Consider the following 20,285-nt stretch of genomic DNA (forward strand, 5'->3'; position numbering starts at 1 on the left):
TTATGTAATTTTTATTATTAGGATTTTAATTATGTAATTTTTATTTTTTTAGGATTTTAATTATGTAATTTTTAATGTATTTTGTAATATTATTCCGGGTATTTTTAATGTATTTTAATTTTGTGTTTAAATTGAATAATGGAATGGTGGGACCCTTGTGCTCTTCCTTGCGGAAGAGCACGGATGTGGGTGTTGTGCTCTTGACTAAGAGCAGGTAGAAAAAGTGGGGCTGAGCCCACAATCATGCTCGTTGACAAGAGCACGGTGGATGGTCTTTTACTAAAGTTTGTCATCGATTTAATTGGACACACATATACAGTACTACTTTGTTATGGATGGACTGATGAATATTTTGTCATGAATACAGATGGATTATAGCAAATTTTTATTTGTTTTTTGCCAAAAATTTAAATTCAACATTCAAAGTATTTCTGCACCAATATTTTTTGCCCTAAATTATTACTCCACATCTAAAATCCTCAGCTCCGCGAGATTGGCTAACCTGCCTCTGCAGTGACAGCAAATGGGCAGCTCGTCGGCGCCATGGAAACAGCTCCTTCTCAGTTCAATTGAGGCCAACTCCCATCTGAAGCACCACTCCTACTTCCAGCTCGTACGCGCATTTTATTTCGTATTCAGTTTGTAACTGCAATCTCATCTTCTTCAAATAGTATTGCGTTAATCCATCTTCCCTTTTTTTCACATTTGACTATTTTTAGGCAACTGTTTCATCGAATAACAGACCCTCTAATCGCACTGTTGTTTTCAGGTTTGTTTCTGGTTCGGTGTGTGGAATAAAGTTTGGATCTTTTTTCCGTTTAATTAATTGTATTCCTCTTGGTGTATTGTAATCAGAGGATTTCAGGATGATGGTGATAAGATTATGATCAACACCGACACTCGAACCCGCAAGGTCATTTTCCCATCTTCTATAAATTACCCTGCAATTCTCTCACAACATTGTTATTGGACCCAATATTTGATCGTCTGTTCCAACACACTAACGAATTTACTATCGAATTGAAGCCATGTTCATATGTTCTTTCTTTGTGGAATTTATTAATCTTTCATGTTTATGCTTTAGATAATCGAATATCCATTGATTGTGCTCTCGCAATTTAACTTAATTATTGCAGATAAATGATCTCAAGCACTGCCCTTTTGCTGAGGTACATTACATGTATCTATGGTTTCTTGCGTTTAGATTAGTTTCAACTGGTAGATTAATTACCTTGGAATTCTTTTGAGTAAAAATGCTTTGCATTTATATAGATATGTTGGTACTTCACGGAATCATGGGAGCAATTCCGGATTAGTGGAGTGGTGGATGTCATAGATGGAACTACTCCTGATCCACTCAAACTTGAGGTGAACTCTATAATTAAAATGCTATTTGCAGAAAAGGTATATAGTTGGATTGTGCTTTTGAAAAACAAGAGAGTTGATGTGTATATGTGAAATGGTAATGCAGCAAAGAGAGAAATCATGGTTTGCATCTTCCCTTAGATCAAGAGTGCAGTATGTTGGGGCCTCTCCAGGACTACCTGCCATTGCAAGTGAACAATCATCCCAGCCTCCCTCTTTGGATCCTTCCATTGGACCAGTTGCTGCATTTTGCCTGCTCCTATTTGACCCCCATCAGGTTCACACACATTCTTATCTTGATTGAACAACTTGATCCTAAATCTCCACCAAATCTGCTGGTGCTTTGTCATATGCTTTTTGAATGATTTGGAATACGTCTCTCCTCTACAGGTTGACTATCTAAATTTGAAAAGCAATGAGAGGTTGGTGTTCACGTCAATAGCCAGCGACAACGGACAGAAGCTCTGGACTTCACAGAAAGTGAATCCTTAGCCCTTCTTCCCTTCATACATAATTGTAAGGATTAATTACTTTGATATTGTAATAAATTAGTGGGAAGCAGCTTCAGTTCCCATGTAGATATTTTGTACTGTCATTCTTATTAGAAAGGTTTCGTGTTGAAATGCAATTTGATACTTCACTTCAGTCTTTGTCCAAAGTAGAAGGAACTTTATAATTGTAAGGAACTTTGTCCAAAATAGATACGTGGATGCTACGATTATTGTACAGGAACAAAGGTAGTGTTGGGACGGATTCAAGGGGTGCGGAGGAAGGGAGCTTTATTGGCATCCGCTGCAGCCAAAGCAACCATGAGAAGACAATCTTTATCGCAGGAGCACCCCTGTAGCAAAGTAAAGAACGCCGTGGCGACATTGGTCTCCCCATTTGAGGACTCTATCTCTGATCTTGGATTCGGGTAAGGAATTAAATACGTGAAATTCTCCCTTTGTCTTGAGTCTCAGTTGAGTTTGTATTTTATAAATATAAAGGGAAATTGGTGGGTAAAAGTAATAGAATGTTGATCCCATTTATATAAGTACTATTAATTTTATATTAAAATGCTTAAACGGGGACATCTAATTGCGGACGGATGGTGGGAGTAGGCACTACAGGGGAAATTTGAGGTGATGAAAATGGGAGAGACTGCAGAGGTTGAGAGTTCCAAAATACTACGGTGGTGGGATTTGGGAATATGTCCACAAGGCACGGCCGATATCCTACTTCACTTTTACTCCGCACTCACACCAAAATAAAATAATTCATCATCACTTATTAAAATTGGCCATGATTATAATATTATTTTATTTTGTTGTGAGTAGGAGTGGAGTAAGAGGAGTGGAGTAGGAGATCCTCTCCGAGGGATAGGTCATTGATTACCGACGATCAAAGCTAATTACGTCATCAACTAAAGTAAAATATAAAGTAGGCCCCGCTTTAGCTTTAAGCTTTTAATCACAGATTCTTATCCCTGTATGAAGCTTAGGGTGCGTTTGTAATCGTTCTAAGTTTTGGAACTTCAACAATTTTGGAACAATAATTTCTAGAGAGAGTTTTGAATTCTCCTCTGGCTTTCATCTATATGCTATTTTCCCCTTCTTGCGGTTTTGTTCAACAATTTTGGATCAATAATTTCTTGAGAGTTTTGAAATTTCTTCTGGTTTTCATCTGATCTTTGGCCTTTATAGCTTTTTTATCCAACCAATACTCAAATTTTGAATATACTAGTATTTTGTTAAGATCTGAAGATCAGATCCATTAGTCTGAGTGTAGGGAATTGTAATCTCATCTACAGAATTAAGATATGCAATCAATCGATATTTTGAGTATACCTAAAAATAAATCTCTGTATTTTGGATTTGTTGACTATCAATTTCCATTATAACTTTTTTTATAGATTTATATGTGAATTTTTAAAGGTCGTCCTATAACAACTTTGGAAATCGAGAATGTTCAACATATCCCCGGCTGTTGTTGGAGGCAAGTCACATGATTTCCAAGTGACGTATTTAGATGCCACATTCGAGCATGAAGTGAGGATTTACAAGAATATTTTAATTTAAATTTTCCGTGTGAAATTTGATTACGATGGTGAGAATGAAGGAGGCGACGTTTGAGGAAATGATGAAAAATGGCAACGTCGGAGTCAAAACACGACCACAATATCCAAGCCGATGATCACAAGAGGCACTGAAATCTTGTCCGCAAACTAGTTGTAAATCAGCAACTCAAGAGCTGACCACCTTACACGTTGCACATCGTTTTTGGAGGTCTGCCTCTGCCCCCACACTTCGATTTATGCTACGGAGTGAACAAAACCTATGTGCCAAATTGGCAATTCATAGTGAAAAAGTAATGTAGTCATACCCATAGAAATTTGACCTAACTCTAAGAGAAATTGCTATCAAATCACAGAAGGATAATCGTTGAAAATTAGAATCTACAAAAAAAATTTAATATTAAAATCTCACCCTTATAATCAATTCCTAAATAATATTCCTAGGATTCTTGACAATCATAACATTTTGGCTAGATGTAAGTAGTTGATGAGATTAAAGATAATACTGTATTTTGTCTGAATACAATCTAGCAATAGTTATCCTTTTCCGCATAAATGCGGAAATAGTAGTTGGAAATAATAGAAGAAGGGGTGATGGATGAGTCACGTAAAATGGACCACCACCAAACGAATAGATTAATTCCATTTTCACAATAGAGCCTTCTTCAAATATTATGTCACTTTCACTACCAAGAAGGTTATGCTGTATTTATCGCTATCCCCAGAATAAATATCAATCTTAAATAACTCCAAAATAAATCCCTATACAATTTTATTTTCAACGTTATTATTATGCATTCTTCCATCCATCCACCCACTTCCGGTTTGCGTACAAATTAATAATTACTAGTTTCTATATTTTTAATAATATTGTAAAAATATCTCATGCTTTTGCATTGAAGGAAATGTTATTTGTAGCCGGCAGAATAATATGGGAGAAGCATATTAATACAAAAAAAAAATCACAACTTGGTGCGAAGTTTTGGACGTGGCTTTATTAAACCGACAGCAGTAAAATAACTGAAGAAAGTAAATCCAACTCACCTCCCCCACTCTGTGTGTCGGACATAAAGGATGAGGAATTTCGGTAACGTGTAGAGATCGACACATTAAGATTCATTCGGATCCACATCCATATCCGTTTTTATCGCAGGGAATCCTACGAGGTTTGCTTCTGTTTCTGTGTATCCAACCTCATGAACCTGCGGATATTTTTGATGGACAGTTAATTTCGCGCCAGTTGAGTTTATTGCTCGCAATTATAGCCTATGCGTGTATTTATAGATTTCATACTCTGTTGCTTAATTCTTTCTTCTCCTTTTCTGTTTCCCTCTCTTGGGCTAATTTATTCTAGTATGCTGCTTGCTTGCTGCATCTTTGTGGGTTTTTATGATCAATTAATTGTGCGCTTCTGAAGGAAGACTTTGATTTGGGATGGTTACTACTGACTACATTCGATTTACAAATGATGTAGACACATTTAACTGATGAATCTTTGTTTTTTTCCTTTTTCTAGCTCAACGTTGACGAAAGCATCGAAACCTGTTATTGATTTTTTGTCAAATTCCAAGTGACAAAGTCTCTTTCTCTTCAAGTTTACTTTTTTGTACGATTGGAATGAATTCTGAGAACTGAGCATCGCATTTGTTAGATATTGTCGTGGAAGTTACTGATTCATGTTTCGTACTTCATATGCAACAAAATTCCTCTAGATCTGACAGTTATGTGCTTGATCGGTTAGTTAAATATCTCAACATTAGATAACTGTGTTGGTATATAAAATATCTGAGCTTTTGGTGGTTGAGTTACTTGAAAGTTGATGTGTGTTAGCACCCATAAATTGTTTCTCTGCTGGAACCAACCAGAGTTGGTTTTGTGTCCGTTTTCGACCTAGCCTTTTAGTTGTCGATTTTACTAGTATGTAGTTATAATGGTACTCTTTACTAAACGTTTGAACGATGTCTCTTACATGCTTCTCAGATAGATCTTCCGACAGATGTAGAGAGATATTGTGATGAATGGATGAGTAATGGCGCTAGCCGAAGCTAGGGCGGCTTGGCAGAGAACTGCCAACAGATGCTTGGTCCAAGAAGATGCAAAAAGGGCTCCCAAATTGGCTTGCTGCTCATCAGTGCCGCCTTCTGCTAAACACACTGAGACAGGGCCGCCAAATGCCGCTGGTGGCCAAGATATTCCTAACTCGAACCCCTTGCCGTTTCATCGCACTCCTTCGTATTCTAATTTATCCCCCAATACAAAATGGTGGTTGCAAACACAACCAAATTATGGGTGTCAGAGGGGCTTAACCGATGAAAAGCTTAGTTGCCAGAAAGGTAGTATTGATGATTGCCGAATCCATGAAAGCTCGGGAGACATGTCAAGAGGCGACGATGATTATGAGGTTGTTGATCAGTGCAAAACCATTGTTACATGTGACAAGAAAGGCATCAAAGTTGAGGAGGAGAAGTTAAGGTCAATCTATCATCAGAAATGGCAAGATCCTATGAGGATTGAATTTGAAGAGGATATGGAAGAGCTAAGAGACATGTTTATTGTCAGCAGTGAAGGTTCCAAAAGTTCTGGTGACCACTATTTTGATACGGAATCGTCTTGGACTAGGACTCAGAAAAATATTATGTGGTGGCGAACTGCCGATACCGAGGAATTGGCATTCTTGGTCTCACAGAAATCCCTCGACCTTATAGAGAACTGTGACCTTCCCACTCCTCAGAATGTTAATGTGAAGAAAAATCTGAGTTCGTATTTAAGTCGTCTAAGTCATAGTGAAATTTCCACTTCTCTACCAGTTCAGAAGTTCGGAATGAGGGATGACCACTGTTCTGCTACTCGTGGTTCTTCTACAGCAGCATCTGAAGGAAGTTATAGCCGGAACTTTAGGATGATAACTGATGAGAATTTGTTATCTTCTGCAAAAATTCAATCAAGGTAATGTCTCATGTGATTTTTTATATTGTTTCTTTCGTTACATTAAGTTCAAAAAATTCAGATATTGAAATTCTAACATGAGTTAGCATGATTGTATTAAGATCAGGTTTATTTCGTATGCTCAAACATTATTCTATTTGTTTTTCCCTGATTGACATGATCATCTTCATATCGATCTGGTGATAAACATGAAAGGACTATTTCTCATTATAGTTGATTGTTTCGAATGGTACATCGTTTAGGTTTGAGGTGAAGCTCGTTGTCTTAAATTGTTTCTATAACCATTCTATACAAGTATTTGACTTGTCATCATATAACCAGGGATACACATGAAAGGAATCAAACTCGTATGGTTGAGGACGACGCAGGCAAGGGTCGACTATTGGAAGCATTACGCCATTCTCAGACGCGTGCCAGAGAAGCCGAGACAGTGGCAAAGCAGGCTTGTGCCGAAAAAGAGCACGTCGTCAAGCTTGTATTCAGGCAAGCACAGCAGCTCTTAGCCTATAAACAGTGGGTCCAACTTCTGCAACTGGAGAACATGTATTTGCAACTCAAAAACAACAAAATTCTGTCGGCATTTCCCGAGATATCGCCTTGGAGTTGGACAGGTGCGAGAAGCAAGAAAGGTTGGATGAAGTCTTGTAGAAATCGGGGCAGGAGGAGTAGGCTGCGGCCCAGGCATCGGGGTCGGTATGATGTTAGCAAGTATGCAATCGTATTTGCACTAGGTTTGGGGCTTGTTGGTGCTGGATTGCTATTGGGATGGACCATTGGATGGATGCTACCAACATGGTGAGATATGCTCTTTTATCTGCATATAGGTTTGCTCCTCTTGTATATAGATAGCTAGACTTATTAGTAAATTTTAGAAATTTATTTCCAGACAGTTCAGCTTTGTGGGGTGAAACGTAATTGTATTTTGTGCATGATTGGTATGTAAGTGGCATTTTGAACATAGGAGGGTAGCAGGTATAGTGGTGTGTCTGTGTTTACATGTTTTGGTTGAAACAGAAAGGAAGAATATTTGAGCTCTGTGAATGTTATATAGTAATAATGATTTGTCCGATATTAAAATTAATCTTGCGAACTTTAGCAATTAAACCTAAATTCTTTAATATGGTTGCATACTTGGAGTATGTTCTAACTACTGAATTCATTTTAGGCCTGCTTCGTTTTATTGATTGGTCGGGCCATACCAGGCATGTGTCGTGCTAAGAGTGCATCAGCCTGACCGCAACAGTTCTACTAGAGATATTCTAACGATTTTTTATATAAACAGCATAAACAACATTAGTTTTGAAAGAATTGACTATAAAAGACAGGTAGGTGATATCAAAGAGACACTGCAAACGCAATGAAGATAAAAGATGTACTATTAGCTGAAGAGGAAAGTAGGAAGTTATGCATTTAACATCAATTCTAATTTACACAGTGAAAAAAATACGACTAAAAGAAATGGAAAACGAGTCAAAAAGGGATAAATCTTGACAAATATAGAAAATATTAAATTTATTAATAAATTGTGAATTTATCAAAATATATCATTTTTCCCAAAAATAAACTACTCTCTCGGTCCTATAAAAATAGTCTTCTTTTTCCATTATGGGTCATCCCAAAAATAGTCATCTTCCATTTTTGGCAAGTTTTTCTCTTTGAGGTGAGTCTCATTTTCTATTAACAATACTCCAATCATTTTTTCTTTCTAACTCTCTCTTACTTTTTCAATTTCGCATTAAACTCACTTTATCTTTAAAGTATCCATTTTTATGGGATAGAAATAGGATCACATCATGGGGCATATAATGTTAAATGGTTGGAATCCGAGGTGTAATCATATTGGGTTCTTAACATTTTTATGGACTATTGTCACTTAGTGGGCTTTTTTCTTAGTCCACCAATTCATGGGCTAGAAACGGAAAGCCCGTCTTCTAATGTAGCATCTGTACTACGAAATAGCTTTTCGAGTTTTTGTGAAAATAGACGAGCCGAAGCCACTGAAAAAGAGGAGATCAAAAGTGAATAGCAATAATTTAGAGCAATCGGAGAAGATGCCGGTCATGGAAAAGCTCAGAATGTTTGTGGCCCAAGAGCCTGTTGTTGCCGCTTCCTGCCTCATCGCCGGAATCGGTCAGTATCTCTACTTGCGTTTTGTGATTTTGGCGGCTTCCGCGCGTCGATTTTTGTACGAAATACATGTTCCGAGACTCAATGATCGGGATATTGTCGAAATTGGGTCCAATAGATATGAAATTAGCCGATTTTCCCTTTCTCGTTTTCTTAGCCCTAAATTCCCATTTGAGGTTAATGAAATTGAGAAATGTGGAGAAATTCTGGTTAACTCTCACATACGACCCACAACACAGGAAATGCCCGATTATGGATTACTGATGCACTGCATTGCTGGAATTGAATTTGAGAAACTTGTAGTATGTATCTATGAAGTTTGATTTCCTTTCTGGCTTATGTTTCTAGTATTGTTAGAGTGTGTGGTGAATGGATGAACTTACTATATTTATGAGAATAGGTTGCCTCTATTAAAGGCTTTGCATTGTTCCTTAGAAGCGATGTTGTAGCTGTATTTTGATTTCAAGAAATCATATGCTTTCTTGATGTAAATATCAAATTAACAATATCCACAATTTATCCTCATTAAGATAGTTGATACTGGGTTGATTTCAGGACTCTTCCTTCCAGCTGTGGTAAGGCCTATTCTAGACTCTCTTGAAACATCCAAGCCAGTACCTCCACCACAATTAAGCGATGTGAGTGATTTTCTGTATTATGCACCATTTTACTTCCAAGTTGAAGGAAAATAGCACTACTTTGTTTCTTTTTCCTAGATCTGTCTGCTGTTTTTTCTAACTTCTTGTGTTCTGATTCTATAACTATTGCTCCCTAGTTTTGATTATTTACATATTTTTGTGCTGGTGGATGGTAATGTTGCAGGTTGTATATTAGACCTTTGTTAGATCCCCGACAAAATGTCATGCTTGAATATACTAAGCTTCAGTTTATTGGTGTGACTTATACATCTAAAAACTCTTTCTTGATAATCTTATATCGCGAGACTCATCTATAACTACAAAGATTTATTAAGGCATAGAAGAACAAGGGGACTGGGTGGTATCTGAGGACATATTTCATCAAGTTTTAATAGGTCAACTTGTGGGTTTATAAAGGTACCGAGTTGTCTTGAATAAGGATATTATGCTCTTATGCAAAAAGAGTAAACATATGTTTGAGATCAGAAGTTCGATTCTAGGATTACTATCCAGAATGTTTTTGCGTATTTTTGGGTATCTGTCTGCTTAGATATAGGAATGCATAGTTGTTGTATGTGGAGGTTCAAGGGGATTTTTCTCGTTTGTGGCATATCTTTTATGTCTTGCGGAATGCATGAAATATTTTCCTTTATGTATCTTTAGGTCGTTGCTGGTATCACCGGAAGGAGACAGGGCTAAGATAATGGGGCGGATGGCTAGCTTGTTTGAGGAAATGGAATAATTTTTTAAAATATGCAAATTTAGTTTTTATTTGAATTGTAGTAGCTGAATATGCAAGAAGCAACGTTTTCATTAAGGTTTTTTCTCTACCCATTTAAGTCAAGTCTTAAACATTGAATGTCAATTATGATATGCTACGCACAGCAAGTACCGTTTACACAACGGATGGATTGGGATGATAATGGGATTCGTTTGTGGGTAAGTTGAAAACTAGTTCAGTTTGAGTATTCAACATTGCACTACTACTTCAGATATTTTATCTAAGTTTTATGAACATAGTATATTACTAGTATTCTTCAGTTAATATGTAAGATAGTTACGAAAATTGAATTGTTGATATTTACTGTAGGTATAAATTACTACTCCTTACCACACAACCCAATGATTATATCATACCACACCCTATATAATAAAGTAGTGTTTTTTTCATTCTTAATACATTGTAGGAGTATTTAATTTTTGTTAAAATTTGTGTCACAATCTAGAATCACTGCACTATCTTATGAAATGTTTGCATAGTAATGTTTCGACATATTTTCCAAAAATAACTTGACTTCTGCGGTCAAAATTACAGCTCTTACAACACTAACTTCAAGAAGCAAATTATTTGAAAAAACATACTCTAAATTCTCTGTCATGCATTTGCCGTTTCTCAGGTCTGGGATTTGAATATGAATTAATTTCCTGCTAATAACTAGGGCAGAGTAAAAAATGGTATATCGATCATATCGTACCGAAAAATATTAAATTTTTGGTATACCGAAATTTTCGGTACGATACAATACCGTATCGTACATTTTCGATACGATAACGATATGAATTTTCTTATACCGCAGTATACCGCTTTATATCAAATATTTGATATATATCAATATTATCGGTATACCGAACTATATCGAAAATCAATAAGTATTGAATTATCAATACATACCGTTTATACTAATTATAATAATAATATAATTTATTTTTTAAAGATTAAAAGTTTAAAATCATAAATAGATATCCATTTAATTTATTTATATACTCAAAAAATATTTATTGGAAACCTAAAATCATAGATAGATATCCATTTAATTTCGATATATCGTTCAGAACGGTATACCGAAGTTTGGTACGATATACCGAAATTTCGATACGGTAATGGTATAGATATTATCCATACCGAAATTTTGATATACCGAAACTTTCGATACGATAACGATATGAAATTCTTTCATATCGATATTTTTGTTACGATAACGATACAAGCATCCCTACTAATAACCACAGCATGCCTAACAGCGATCTCTTTCTGTTACCTTTTTTACTCCTTTTCTTGTTTTTTTTTTGCCTTCTCTCTTTACAGTTTATTAATGAGCATACTGGCACCATATCTCATCTTTTTGACTTTCTGGAGATGCGGTGCGTTATCTCTCTCTCTCTCTCCAACATACGAAATTACCCATCACTATCACTAGTTTATAAGTTAAGGCAGCCTCCCACATAATTCCAGAGAAAGGGTTATTGCCATTTGCAATGATGCAAGTATATTAATGGCAAGTCTTAATTTCAAACCAATAAACAATTAATTGCTGAAACGCAATGATCACTATCACAAGTTTATTAGGTATGGCACCCTCACATTCTTCCCTTCGTAGTTGCATACGTCGCCTTTTGACTTAAGTATAACAATGTTGCCTTCGAATTTTAATAGTAGTATTAAATTGTTCTTATCTTAAAATGAGAGTACTTAACGTTCTCATATACTGATAATACTAAATAATTCGAGTGAGACGACTAATTGTATTAGCTAAATATTTCAGTAGGAACACCATTAGAGCATCTCCAGTGGTTGGCGAACGAGAGGCTCGCCGATTTTTGGCGCTCGCCGAATGGCTCGCCGAACTATTGCAGCCGGCGAGCGCCAAATCGGCGAGAATTTCGGCGAGGGTACGCCGATTCTCTCGCTGATCGGCTCGCCGCTATTGCAACCTCCCGATCGGAGAGGAACAGACAAGCGATTTTTTTTGAAACACTATATATACGCGATTTGCACGACATTTTCATTCGCACCACTTGTTTTAACGAGTACTCTCTCTATCTTAATTTTTGTACAAGATCAACAACGCGAAATGGATCTCAACAACGAGCCAACTTCAGGGTCGAGCGGGTCTCAAACTCCCGCGGATGCCCGGGTACTACAACAACATGTACCCTTGACAGCAGATGATGCCCGGGATGGCATCTGGTGGTGGTATGTCGGGATGGCAGGGGATGCCGGGGGGTCGGGGGGACCGGGGATGCATCCCGGGATTCCGATGATGCCGGGGACGCCGGGGTACCCGGGGATGTAGGGGACGCCGGGGATGCAGGGGACGCAGGGTACACCGTGGGGGTAGGGGACGCCGGGGGCTCTGACGTCTATCGCCCCAGCTTTGATTTTGGTACTGCTGCTTCGCACACATCGACCCCAGCAGATACGCAGTTCCAGGGGATTGAGTCCTTCTCCATAGAGGAGTTGGGTATAGATCTCGGGGCACCGGACACTCCCGTGGGGCGGGGTCGGGGCGCGCCCAAGAAGAAGAAGGTGGTCGGCAAGTCGTCGCAGACGGAGGTACGGAGGAAGTGGACAGACGCGGAGAACGTCGCGCTGTCCAAGGCGTGGGTGAGTGTTTGCGATGACCCTCTCGCCTCGAACAATCAGAGGATCGTTAACTTGTGGGCTAAAATAGTAGCAACCTACAAGGCATTTTGCCCAGAGGGGAGGCCACGCAGCGGGGAGGAGTGCCGGAAGGGGTGGGACCGAATCCGGTCTGGGGTGTCTCGATTTTCGGGCTTGTACACCAACGCCCTCCGAATGAAGTCCAGCGGCCAAACTGACGATGACTGCAGGAGGCTGGCGGAGAAAGAGTTCCCCCTGCCCGGACTTTACAAGGACTTCACCTACTGGAACTACTACGAGGTGCTAATGGACTCCGAGAAGTTTCGGGCAGGTGTCGACGCGAGCTGGCCGAAGAAGCAGCGCCTGAACTATTCAGGTGATTACACCGGAGGTAGCAGCGGCGGTTCCCACGACCTCCCCAAAGATGCTCAGGAGACCCCGTCCCCAGAGATGCCCACCGGTTCCGGTTCCGGCGGTTAACCGCCAAACCGGAACCGTGGCAATTTTCCCGAACCGGAACCGTCGTAATTCGGGTCGCGGTCCGGTTCAGGTTCAAGATATTCCGAACCGGAACCGTCACCGAACCGGCGATTCGGGACGGTTCGGAACCGGCGGTTAACCAGCGGAACCGCCGGTTCGGGCGCGTATATCAAGGCATCGGGGATGAGGCCGACGGCGGCAGCTTTTCAGCTGCAAAACCGGCCGGTTTTGGCAGTTTTTTTGTGGTTAACCGGCGGTTAACCGTGAAACCGGCGGTTTTGCCCGGAAACCGGCGGTTCCGGCGGTTTTCCGCCAAAACCGCCGGTTTTCCGAAAATTCAATTTTTTTTTCAAATTCGAATTCTTCCATAAGAGTTTCTCTCTTCAATCTCCCAATTCGCTCTCTTTGTCTCCAATTTCTCATTTGTGCTATCGTGCTTCCATTTAATTACGCAAGTGCTACTCTTATTACGCATTGTTATACACTTATACTTGTTCCCGTAGTTCTATAAGTTGTCTTTCTTTCTCAATTGCTAAAACAAAAAATATATATTATTCCATATTTCTACATTTCTACATAGCAATATGTCATCATCCCGAGAACTACGTCGGTTTTGATTCCTCAATAAAATTGTGGATACGTATGCAACTCAACTTAAATTTGAAAAGTTAAACTTTGAAAGTTTAAGTTGAGCTCAAGCCCTTTTCAATTCCCCCCCCCATTTCATGTTTTTTTTATTTACGTTCCCGAGTCCGACGACACTTGTAAATTATATTACATTGTTGTATGTTGTATACTTGTAGTTGTAGTTGTAGATGTATATGTATTGTAAATTGTAATGTATCGTTGTCCGTTACAACTCAAACTCAATAAAATTGATATCATTTTCTCCTTATTCGTCGTATTTCTATTTGAATTATACATTGTCTTGTACTCTTGTTCCAAATTGTTGTATAAATCCAAATTTCAAAAAAAAAAAAAAATTCGAATCGCGAAACCGCCGGTAACCGGAACCGGAACCGTGAAATAGCCTCACGGTCCGGTTCCGATTCCGCCTTCGACCAAACCGGAACCGGCGGTTCCGAACCGGAACCGTCTGGTTCCGAACCGTGGGCAACACTACCCGTCCCCTCCCTCGTTTACTCGCCCGGTTGGTCAAAGACGGGGGCAACGCCCTCGCCAGAGGTCCCAGGAGGTCCAGTCGGCATCCCCCCTGTTGGCAGCTCGACAGCCGACCTCGTCTTCTTGGCGCGTCAACAAGTGCTGGCTCAGATGATCAAGGTCATAGATCAATGGAAGAATGCAACTAACCCGAGGAGAAGAGTTTTTTTCACGTCGTGCTCGTGAGTATGCGACAGGATTTGAATCCCGGCGCGGCACAGGTGGGGGGCTCTGACTCGGGCTCAGATGACGCAGATTTGGGGGTCCCGGATAGCGGCGACGACGGCAAGGAGTGAGGCGGCGCCGGAAGGGGTGGGCCCGTGCGTGGATTAGGATTTTTTTAAGTGATGTAATTTTTTTTTTACTTTTTTTAAATTAATGTATTTTTAAAAAATTAATATTATTAGAGAATTTTCCCGTATATGTGTCGTAAATTTAATTCCGTATTTTGTATGATTGTTTAATTATTTATTTTTAGTGCTAATGATGTGGCAAGGCTATGGTTGGACTATTGCTTGTCCAGTTGCTTGTCCAGCTGATGTGTCAGGAGGAATTTAGTGCTGCTGATGTGGCATGGCTGGGTTATGACTGAGCTATTGCTTGTCCGCCGACCACTGGAGATGCTCTTATATACAGTACATGCCAGAATGAAATAAACAACGTGTTTCTTGCATCAATTATAATAATAAAATATGGAATCCAAATTTACATATACTACTACTCTATAATACTCTATATTGGACACTAGAAATAACATAAAGACACCAAACACATTTGTCTTCTTCTAAAAAGAGCCTTCTTTCTTTGATTTTCTAGTGCGTTTCCACGGTATAGCTTGCTTCAAACCCTCATACATAGTAGCCTGCACATGTATAATAAATGTACGTATCCAAGTAAATCAAAATGAAATTCAAATTGAGCCTAAATTACAATCTCACTTTTCGCAAAGGGGACATATTTTTTCTTCCCTTTTCTTGGACATTGACAAAACAACACATGAAAGCTGTGGACAGTACTGTTGTACCCACTCCTCCATTGAATTTTGACAACTATATTTATGGCATCTTTCGTGGAACAAGAAGGTTAGATGATTATTTATAGTGATGGCCCCCTAGCTAATTTAATTTTCCAATTGCCCTAATTACTAAGGTTTCATATTAGCCACACAAACTGCTACTCTTTTCCATAATATTTATGGCAACAATGACGAGTTAGGGCGGTTTGTCCATACGTATGGACTTCTTTTTTTCAGAGACTTAAAAACAGATACGTATTGCATTAGAAAAGGTTCAATAACATTAACTGTCTACTACAATTTTTACTAGCTGCAGCTTGGATTGATCATATTTGGAAAAACTATTGCTCTTTTTTTGACTTGATAGAAAGAGAGCCGTGATGTTTAAATTATGTGTTTACACAAAAATTCTGATAATATAATGCTAATACAAGTCCTAATTATTATCATCAGGCGAAATCGAAAAAGAAATATTTGTAGGGATCATATTATATGATAATGTGATAATTGATAAGCATCAATTTTTTAGTATTGAACTAAAAATAAAATTATAGTAGTATTACCAAGAGAGGAGTAGGCGAAGACCGAGAGAAACTTGCAGTCTTCTTCCCCTCCACACTTTCAAAACCACCAAACGAAGATGGCGAAAACCCCAAACTACCCTCATCAGCTTCCTTTCCACCACTCCTCACTCTCAAACTCCTACCAAACAACCTGCTCATTTTCAGCCGTCCACTGCTCTTTTTTCCGACCGTCACGTAGCTCTGAGGGCTTCCACCGCCGCTGCCGCTGCTGCTGTCGAAGGAAATCTGCTTCTCCCTAAACAGCCTGAACGAAGAGAATTTGGGGCGGCCCAGATTATCAGGCCCATCAAGGACGGTGGTGGGGGAGGACATTTTGGCAATTCTGCAGGGTGGAAGCTCTAGGCATCTGGCGGCGGGTTCGGGTCGGAGGATGATGTCGGTGCAGGGTCTGGGCTTGCCCGGTTGCTCCTCCCATTTGAAGGGCACCGAGGCGAGGGCGTGGAGCGGCGGCGTGGCTGTTCCCGAGGGATGCTCCGGCGAGAGCGCGGCGGCGAATTTGTTTGTGGGCTCCACTTCGTACAACATGGTGTTTTGGATTTTGGTGATGGAGCACTACTTGGTTTAATGCGGTGTGTTTTATAGTTAAGAAGTGTTTATGATGTAGATACAGTATTTATGTTTAGGGAAGAGGGAGGTGTGGTTGAATCATGCATTTCTTAATTATTTTATTTTCAATAATTTTATGAAGAGAATAAATACTCGCATGTCTTTGACTTTATGGTCCAAGATATGTTACTGTCACAGAACATAGGGTACCTAAATCATTGGCTCATCAATTTTATTGTTTTTTAACAAATGCTAATCGACAATCACAATCTAGATTTCAAATTGCAGGATGGAAATTTCTAGGTTCTTACCATGCTTATATTAAAATTTGAGGATGGAGATTTCATAGTAAAAATATGGAAACTCTTTTTTGACATGAGTCGTACGGTATGATGGAACAATAAGATTACAAAGGAAGTAGTAATTGTTTGACCAAATAAATTGTCTAATAGTACATCCTTAATTAACTACTCCAAATTTGTCTTCGTTTGAATAAAACATAGATCACTTATAAAAATAAGTTTTAAATATTCAATTTTACTACTTCTTCTGTCCACAAAAAATAGAATGATATGGGTTTTGATGCGCAATTGGTAAAGTAAGGGAAAGAGAAAGATGAAAAAGCTGGTGGACGTAGTGTTAGTGGATTGTGAGATCCATATTTAGAATGATATGTATCGTTAAGATTGTTTAAAACTTTTCATATTTAGAATTAATTTAATTTTAGTAGACACCCCAATGTGATAAAATTAGTTTATTCATTATGAACGGAGGTAGTGTTTTTAACAGTAGATTAATGCAATTATAGGAGTTAATGAGTCATCGTACCGGAGCATGTCGGCATGAGGGCAGTGAAAAATATAGGCCCATATAATATGGGTCGGCCCAGCGTAATATATAAAAATAAGCCTTTTGAAATGGAATGCTTATTTTAACAGGTAGATCATATAGTCCAAATAGGATATTTCGGCCCTACCAGCCTGAAATCCAACTGAGTGAAGAATGTTGCATTTCTAATCAACTTTTTACTTACGTTATTTGAGGTACACATTAGGTAACTCACAAGTCATACATGGATAAAATATATATAAATCAAATTTAAGTTGCATATTTAGATAATTAAATCTCATTTATATACAATGTTCATAGTATTATATAAGCATACAATATAATGCAAATCAAATATGAAAGATTTGATCTAAAAAACTCATAAATTAAATTTGAACTCGAAACATTTCAATATAGTATTAATGTACTTGAACTTGATCCGACACGAGGTGCGAGGTTTTAGTCGTAGGGCGTTGCTGAATTGGCCGTGATAAAATAAAACATCGATTGTCTTTTTTATTACTACTAGTATAATTTATGTTCCATGTGAAGCTTTTTAGTTTAGTTGGTAAGGTCATCATGTGTGTCATATACCCCAATATATATTGAATTTTCTAAGTAGGCAATGAAAATATAAAACATTGATTGTATTTTTATTAGAATTTAGGTTCCATGTGCAGCTTTTTATAATACTTGGTATGATCATGTGCAGGGACGGATCTAGGAATTCTTAGCAAGAGGGGCAAAAATATACATAGAGAAATTTTAAAATTAAAGAAGGGTCAATTAGTGGAAGATTAATACAAAAATCTCTATAATTGGTTATACATATATATAAACAATGAAATATGAGCAGGGGCATTTGCCCCATCTAGCTTAATGCTAGATCCGTCCCTGATCATGTGTGTCGTATTTCCCAATTCTTATCTTCTGTCGATCATTTAATATATGACTAGAAAAAGATACAAATTACTTCTTGAAAAAGATTTTACTTTTGCGTCATTACTACTTCCCTCTTCAAATAGATCTTTATATCCTAGATTGTATACATTTCATAAATTTTGATGTGTGACAACGATATGTCACACAAACTTTTATTTATGTGAATGAAAAAGGGTTGATTCATAATATTTCATTTTCTTTTCCAAGGATCGAATAATAACTCCTACTTCTAGATTTATTTGATCTCTTTTCTATATATATAACTATCAAAGGTGGTGTTCAAATTGAAAAATAGGATGATATAGATAAATACATAATTGTAAATTCAAAACTAATTAATTAACAATTATATATTGGCCTAAGTTATATATTAGGGGCAATCAAAATCAACTGGCATTCATATTTTTTATGGCAATTCAACAAGAAGCTAGAAACCCAACTCATCATTTGTGGGGCGTGAGATCGACATGCTTAATTAAAAAGGAGTCGATGAATCTTGAAATCGTGATCCTACTATAGTCATGGTCTCGGTAGTTTGTCTATATCTATCAATAATATTATTGATGATGTTGATGGTTCGAATGATAATAATCAATCTCACTTTTAGTTATGTTAAGATCATTTTAGATCATCCTTACTACAATGACCTACAAAACTACTAACAATGACCTAAAAATGACTTTCGTATGTTTGATTCAGTATTTTTATATTAAGATTGAGTTTTACATAAATAAAAACCGTAGATATATAGAACAATTATATTAAACATATACTATACCATATATTTATTAAAATGAGAAACAAGAGGAAGAGAATACATAACAACAATCTGTAACCAAAAATATGTTCATAAAGAATATAAAACAAAATTAAGATAATGAATCAAGTAATCCGATCATGACCATCCATAAAAGTGGCATCACCATAGAAGTTCAAGTCTCCATAGTTAGAAGTCCAACACCATACCTCCGGCGATGAATATTCATGATCACTCATCAACTCCGGCAGCTCTATCTCCGCCCAAAAATCGTCCTCGGCATAGCCGGTTTTCTCCGCGACCATATTGGCCGCCAGAGCCGCCGCGGCCTGTATATCTCTAGCAGCGGAGGAGGAGGGGCACGGCAGAAGATGGATGCTTTCGGGGAAATTGAGGTGCGCTTTGTGTCCCTTCAAGCAATAGGCCGCGACGTCGTACGCCCTCGCCGCCATTTCCGGCGCGGGGAAAGAGCCAAGCCATATTCTCGTCTTCTTTTTGAGTTCTCGAATTTCGGACACCCATTTCCCCCAGCGGCGCTTCCGCACGCCGCGGTAGACAGGGTGGCGCGTGCGGAAGCGTTGCATGGTGAAGGTTGCTCCATTGCATTTGCATAGGAGGAGGAGGCAACGGAGTCTTGAGTGTTTATTTATTGCTATGGTGTTAAAGTGGAAAGAGTGGCTTGTATAGTATTTGCAACTATACCCCTCTTGCTCTCCGTATTTTTTATGAAGATACCACAATTTGCATATGTTGTTCTTGATACTCAATTTTTCACTCAAAACAATTCATATTGGCTTTTTAGTTAAAGAGTACAATTTATTTGGAAGTTGTTGATTGCTTTGAAAAGGAACGGTGGAAAATGATTTGTTCATCTCATTGTTATCGATTATTAACCCTATTTATTGTGAAAATCTGTAAACATAAGATGTACTCTAATTTGACTTATTCAAATACTATAGAAGTTTATAATGTAGAAATGCCTCCAATTAAGATTTTTTTTAATATGAAGAAAATCTCCTTTTGATAGAATCACTTAGTGGATCGATATATATAATTTTGTTAAATATGATGTATCTAATTTTAACCTTTAAAGTTGCTAATAATTATTGAATAGTGTTTATCTTTATAAGCCTTACTCCCTCCGTCCCAAGGAAGATAAGCCCCTTCCTTGGGCAGCATGGGATTTTATGCTGTTTTATTTTATGTGTCGGGTGGAGAAAGTAAAGTAATAGAAATGGAATAAAAGAGAGATAAATTAAAAATGAAAATGAGTCATCTTAAGTAGAACGGAGGAGTAATTCTCATTGTATTTTTTTTATTTCGATGATAAAAGAAACATAATGAAAATTGTCGTAGCTGGATCGGTCAATTAATGTTGTTGTAATTTTTGGGGGAGTTGTACGAAAATTGTCGAAGCTGCCCCCTGCCTGGTGCCCCTACACGATGGTATGTTACATA

At 38.2% G+C, this 20,285-nt stretch overlaps 4 protein-coding genes across 10 annotated transcripts; 2 read left to right on the forward strand and 2 right to left on the reverse strand.

Annotated features, from left to right (window-relative positions):
* Positions 1–350: 350 nt before the first annotated feature.
* Positions 351–2,968, forward strand: LOC121765268 (pyridoxine/pyridoxamine 5'-phosphate oxidase 2). 4 transcript variants are annotated; one of them, XR_006042803.1, is made up of 9 exons: positions 351–613; positions 720–769; positions 856–913; positions 1,137–1,169; positions 1,273–1,368; positions 1,472–1,642; positions 1,756–1,881; positions 2,095–2,281; positions 2,469–2,961. XR_006042803.1 is itself a non-coding variant. In XM_042161354.1 (8 exons), exons 1-7 carry the CDS (start codon positions 524–526, stop codon positions 1,855–1,857), a joined length of 600 nt encoding a protein of 199 aa, XP_042017288.1. In that variant the 5' UTR covers positions 351–523; the 3' UTR covers positions 1,858–1,881; positions 2,095–2,968. The 4 variants fall into 4 exon arrangements, 2 of the variants coding, with proteins under 2 accessions (XP_042017288.1, XP_042017287.1); XR_006042802.1 differs by having other exon boundaries at positions 2,685–2,947; XM_042161354.1 differs by having other exon boundaries at positions 2,095–2,968.
* A 1,385-nt stretch (positions 2,969–4,353) lies between these two features.
* On the forward strand, positions 4,354–7,448 carry LOC121765267. Of its 4 annotated transcripts, none has more exons than XM_042161350.1 (3): positions 4,354–4,660; positions 5,402–6,367; positions 6,689–7,448. In XM_042161350.1, exons 2-3 carry the CDS (start codon positions 5,451–5,453, stop codon positions 7,164–7,166), a joined length of 1,395 nt encoding a protein of 464 aa, XP_042017284.1. In that variant the 5' UTR covers positions 4,354–4,660; positions 5,402–5,450; the 3' UTR covers positions 7,167–7,448. The 4 variants fall into 4 exon arrangements, with proteins under 4 accessions (XP_042017284.1, XP_042017285.1, XP_042017282.1 ...); XM_042161351.1 differs by having other exon boundaries at positions 4,354–4,587; positions 4,938–6,367; XM_042161348.1 differs by having other exon boundaries at positions 4,355–4,587.
* Positions 7,449–14,803: 7,355 nt separating this feature from the next.
* On the reverse strand, positions 14,804–16,415 carry LOC121766095 (uncharacterized protein At4g00950-like). The gene is made up of 2 exons (XM_042162435.1): positions 15,734–16,415; positions 14,804–15,017 (listed from the first exon to the last, which is right to left on the reverse strand). Exons 1-2 carry the CDS (start codon positions 16,277–16,279, stop codon positions 14,940–14,942), a joined length of 624 nt encoding a protein of 207 aa, XP_042018369.1. The 5' UTR covers positions 16,280–16,415; the 3' UTR covers positions 14,804–14,939.
* A 2,537-nt stretch (positions 16,416–18,952) lies between these two features.
* LOC121764362 (ethylene-responsive transcription factor ERF023-like) lies at positions 18,953–19,411 on the reverse strand. The gene has a single exon (XM_042160398.1). It carries the CDS (start codon positions 19,409–19,411, stop codon positions 18,953–18,955), a length of 459 nt encoding a protein of 152 aa, XP_042016332.1.
* Between the last annotated feature and the right edge of the window lie 874 nt (positions 19,412–20,285).

This window comes from Salvia splendens, chromosome 14, assembly GCF_004379255.2.
Source record: "Salvia splendens isolate huo1 chromosome 14, SspV2, whole genome shotgun sequence".
NCBI lineage: Eukaryota > Viridiplantae > Streptophyta > Magnoliopsida > Lamiales > Lamiaceae > Salvia > Salvia splendens.

Excerpts from the sequence above, each read along its gene's own strand:
- LOC121764362 (XM_042160398.1), bottom strand. The coding sequence starts at position 19,411 with ATGCAACGCTTCCGCACGCGCCACCCTGTCTACCGCGGCGTGCGGAAG.
- LOC121766095 (XM_042162435.1), bottom strand. The coding sequence starts at position 16,279 with ATGTTGTACGAAGTGGAGCCCACAAACAAATTCGCCGCCGCGCTCTCG. Across the intron at positions 15,018-15,733 it reads CTTCGCCTACTCCTCTCTTG|GCTACTATGTATGAGGGTTT; the intron begins GTAATACTACTA and ends ATACATGTGCAG.
- LOC121765268 (XM_042161354.1), top strand. The coding sequence starts at position 524 with ATGGGCAGCTCGTCGGCGCCATGGAAACAGCTCCTTCTCAGTTCAATT. Across the intron at positions 914-1,136 it reads CCGACACTCGAACCCGCAAG|ATAAATGATCTCAAGCACTG; the intron begins GTCATTTTCCCA and ends TAATTATTGCAG. Across the intron at positions 1,369-1,471 it reads CTGATCCACTCAAACTTGAG|CAAAGAGAGAAATCATGGTT; the intron begins GTGAACTCTATA and ends ATGGTAATGCAG.
- LOC121765267 (XM_042161350.1), top strand. The coding sequence starts at position 5,451 with ATGGCGCTAGCCGAAGCTAGGGCGGCTTGGCAGAGAACTGCCAACAGA. Across the intron at positions 6,368-6,688 it reads TCTGCAAAAATTCAATCAAG|GGATACACATGAAAGGAATC; the intron begins GTAATGTCTCAT and ends TCATATAACCAG.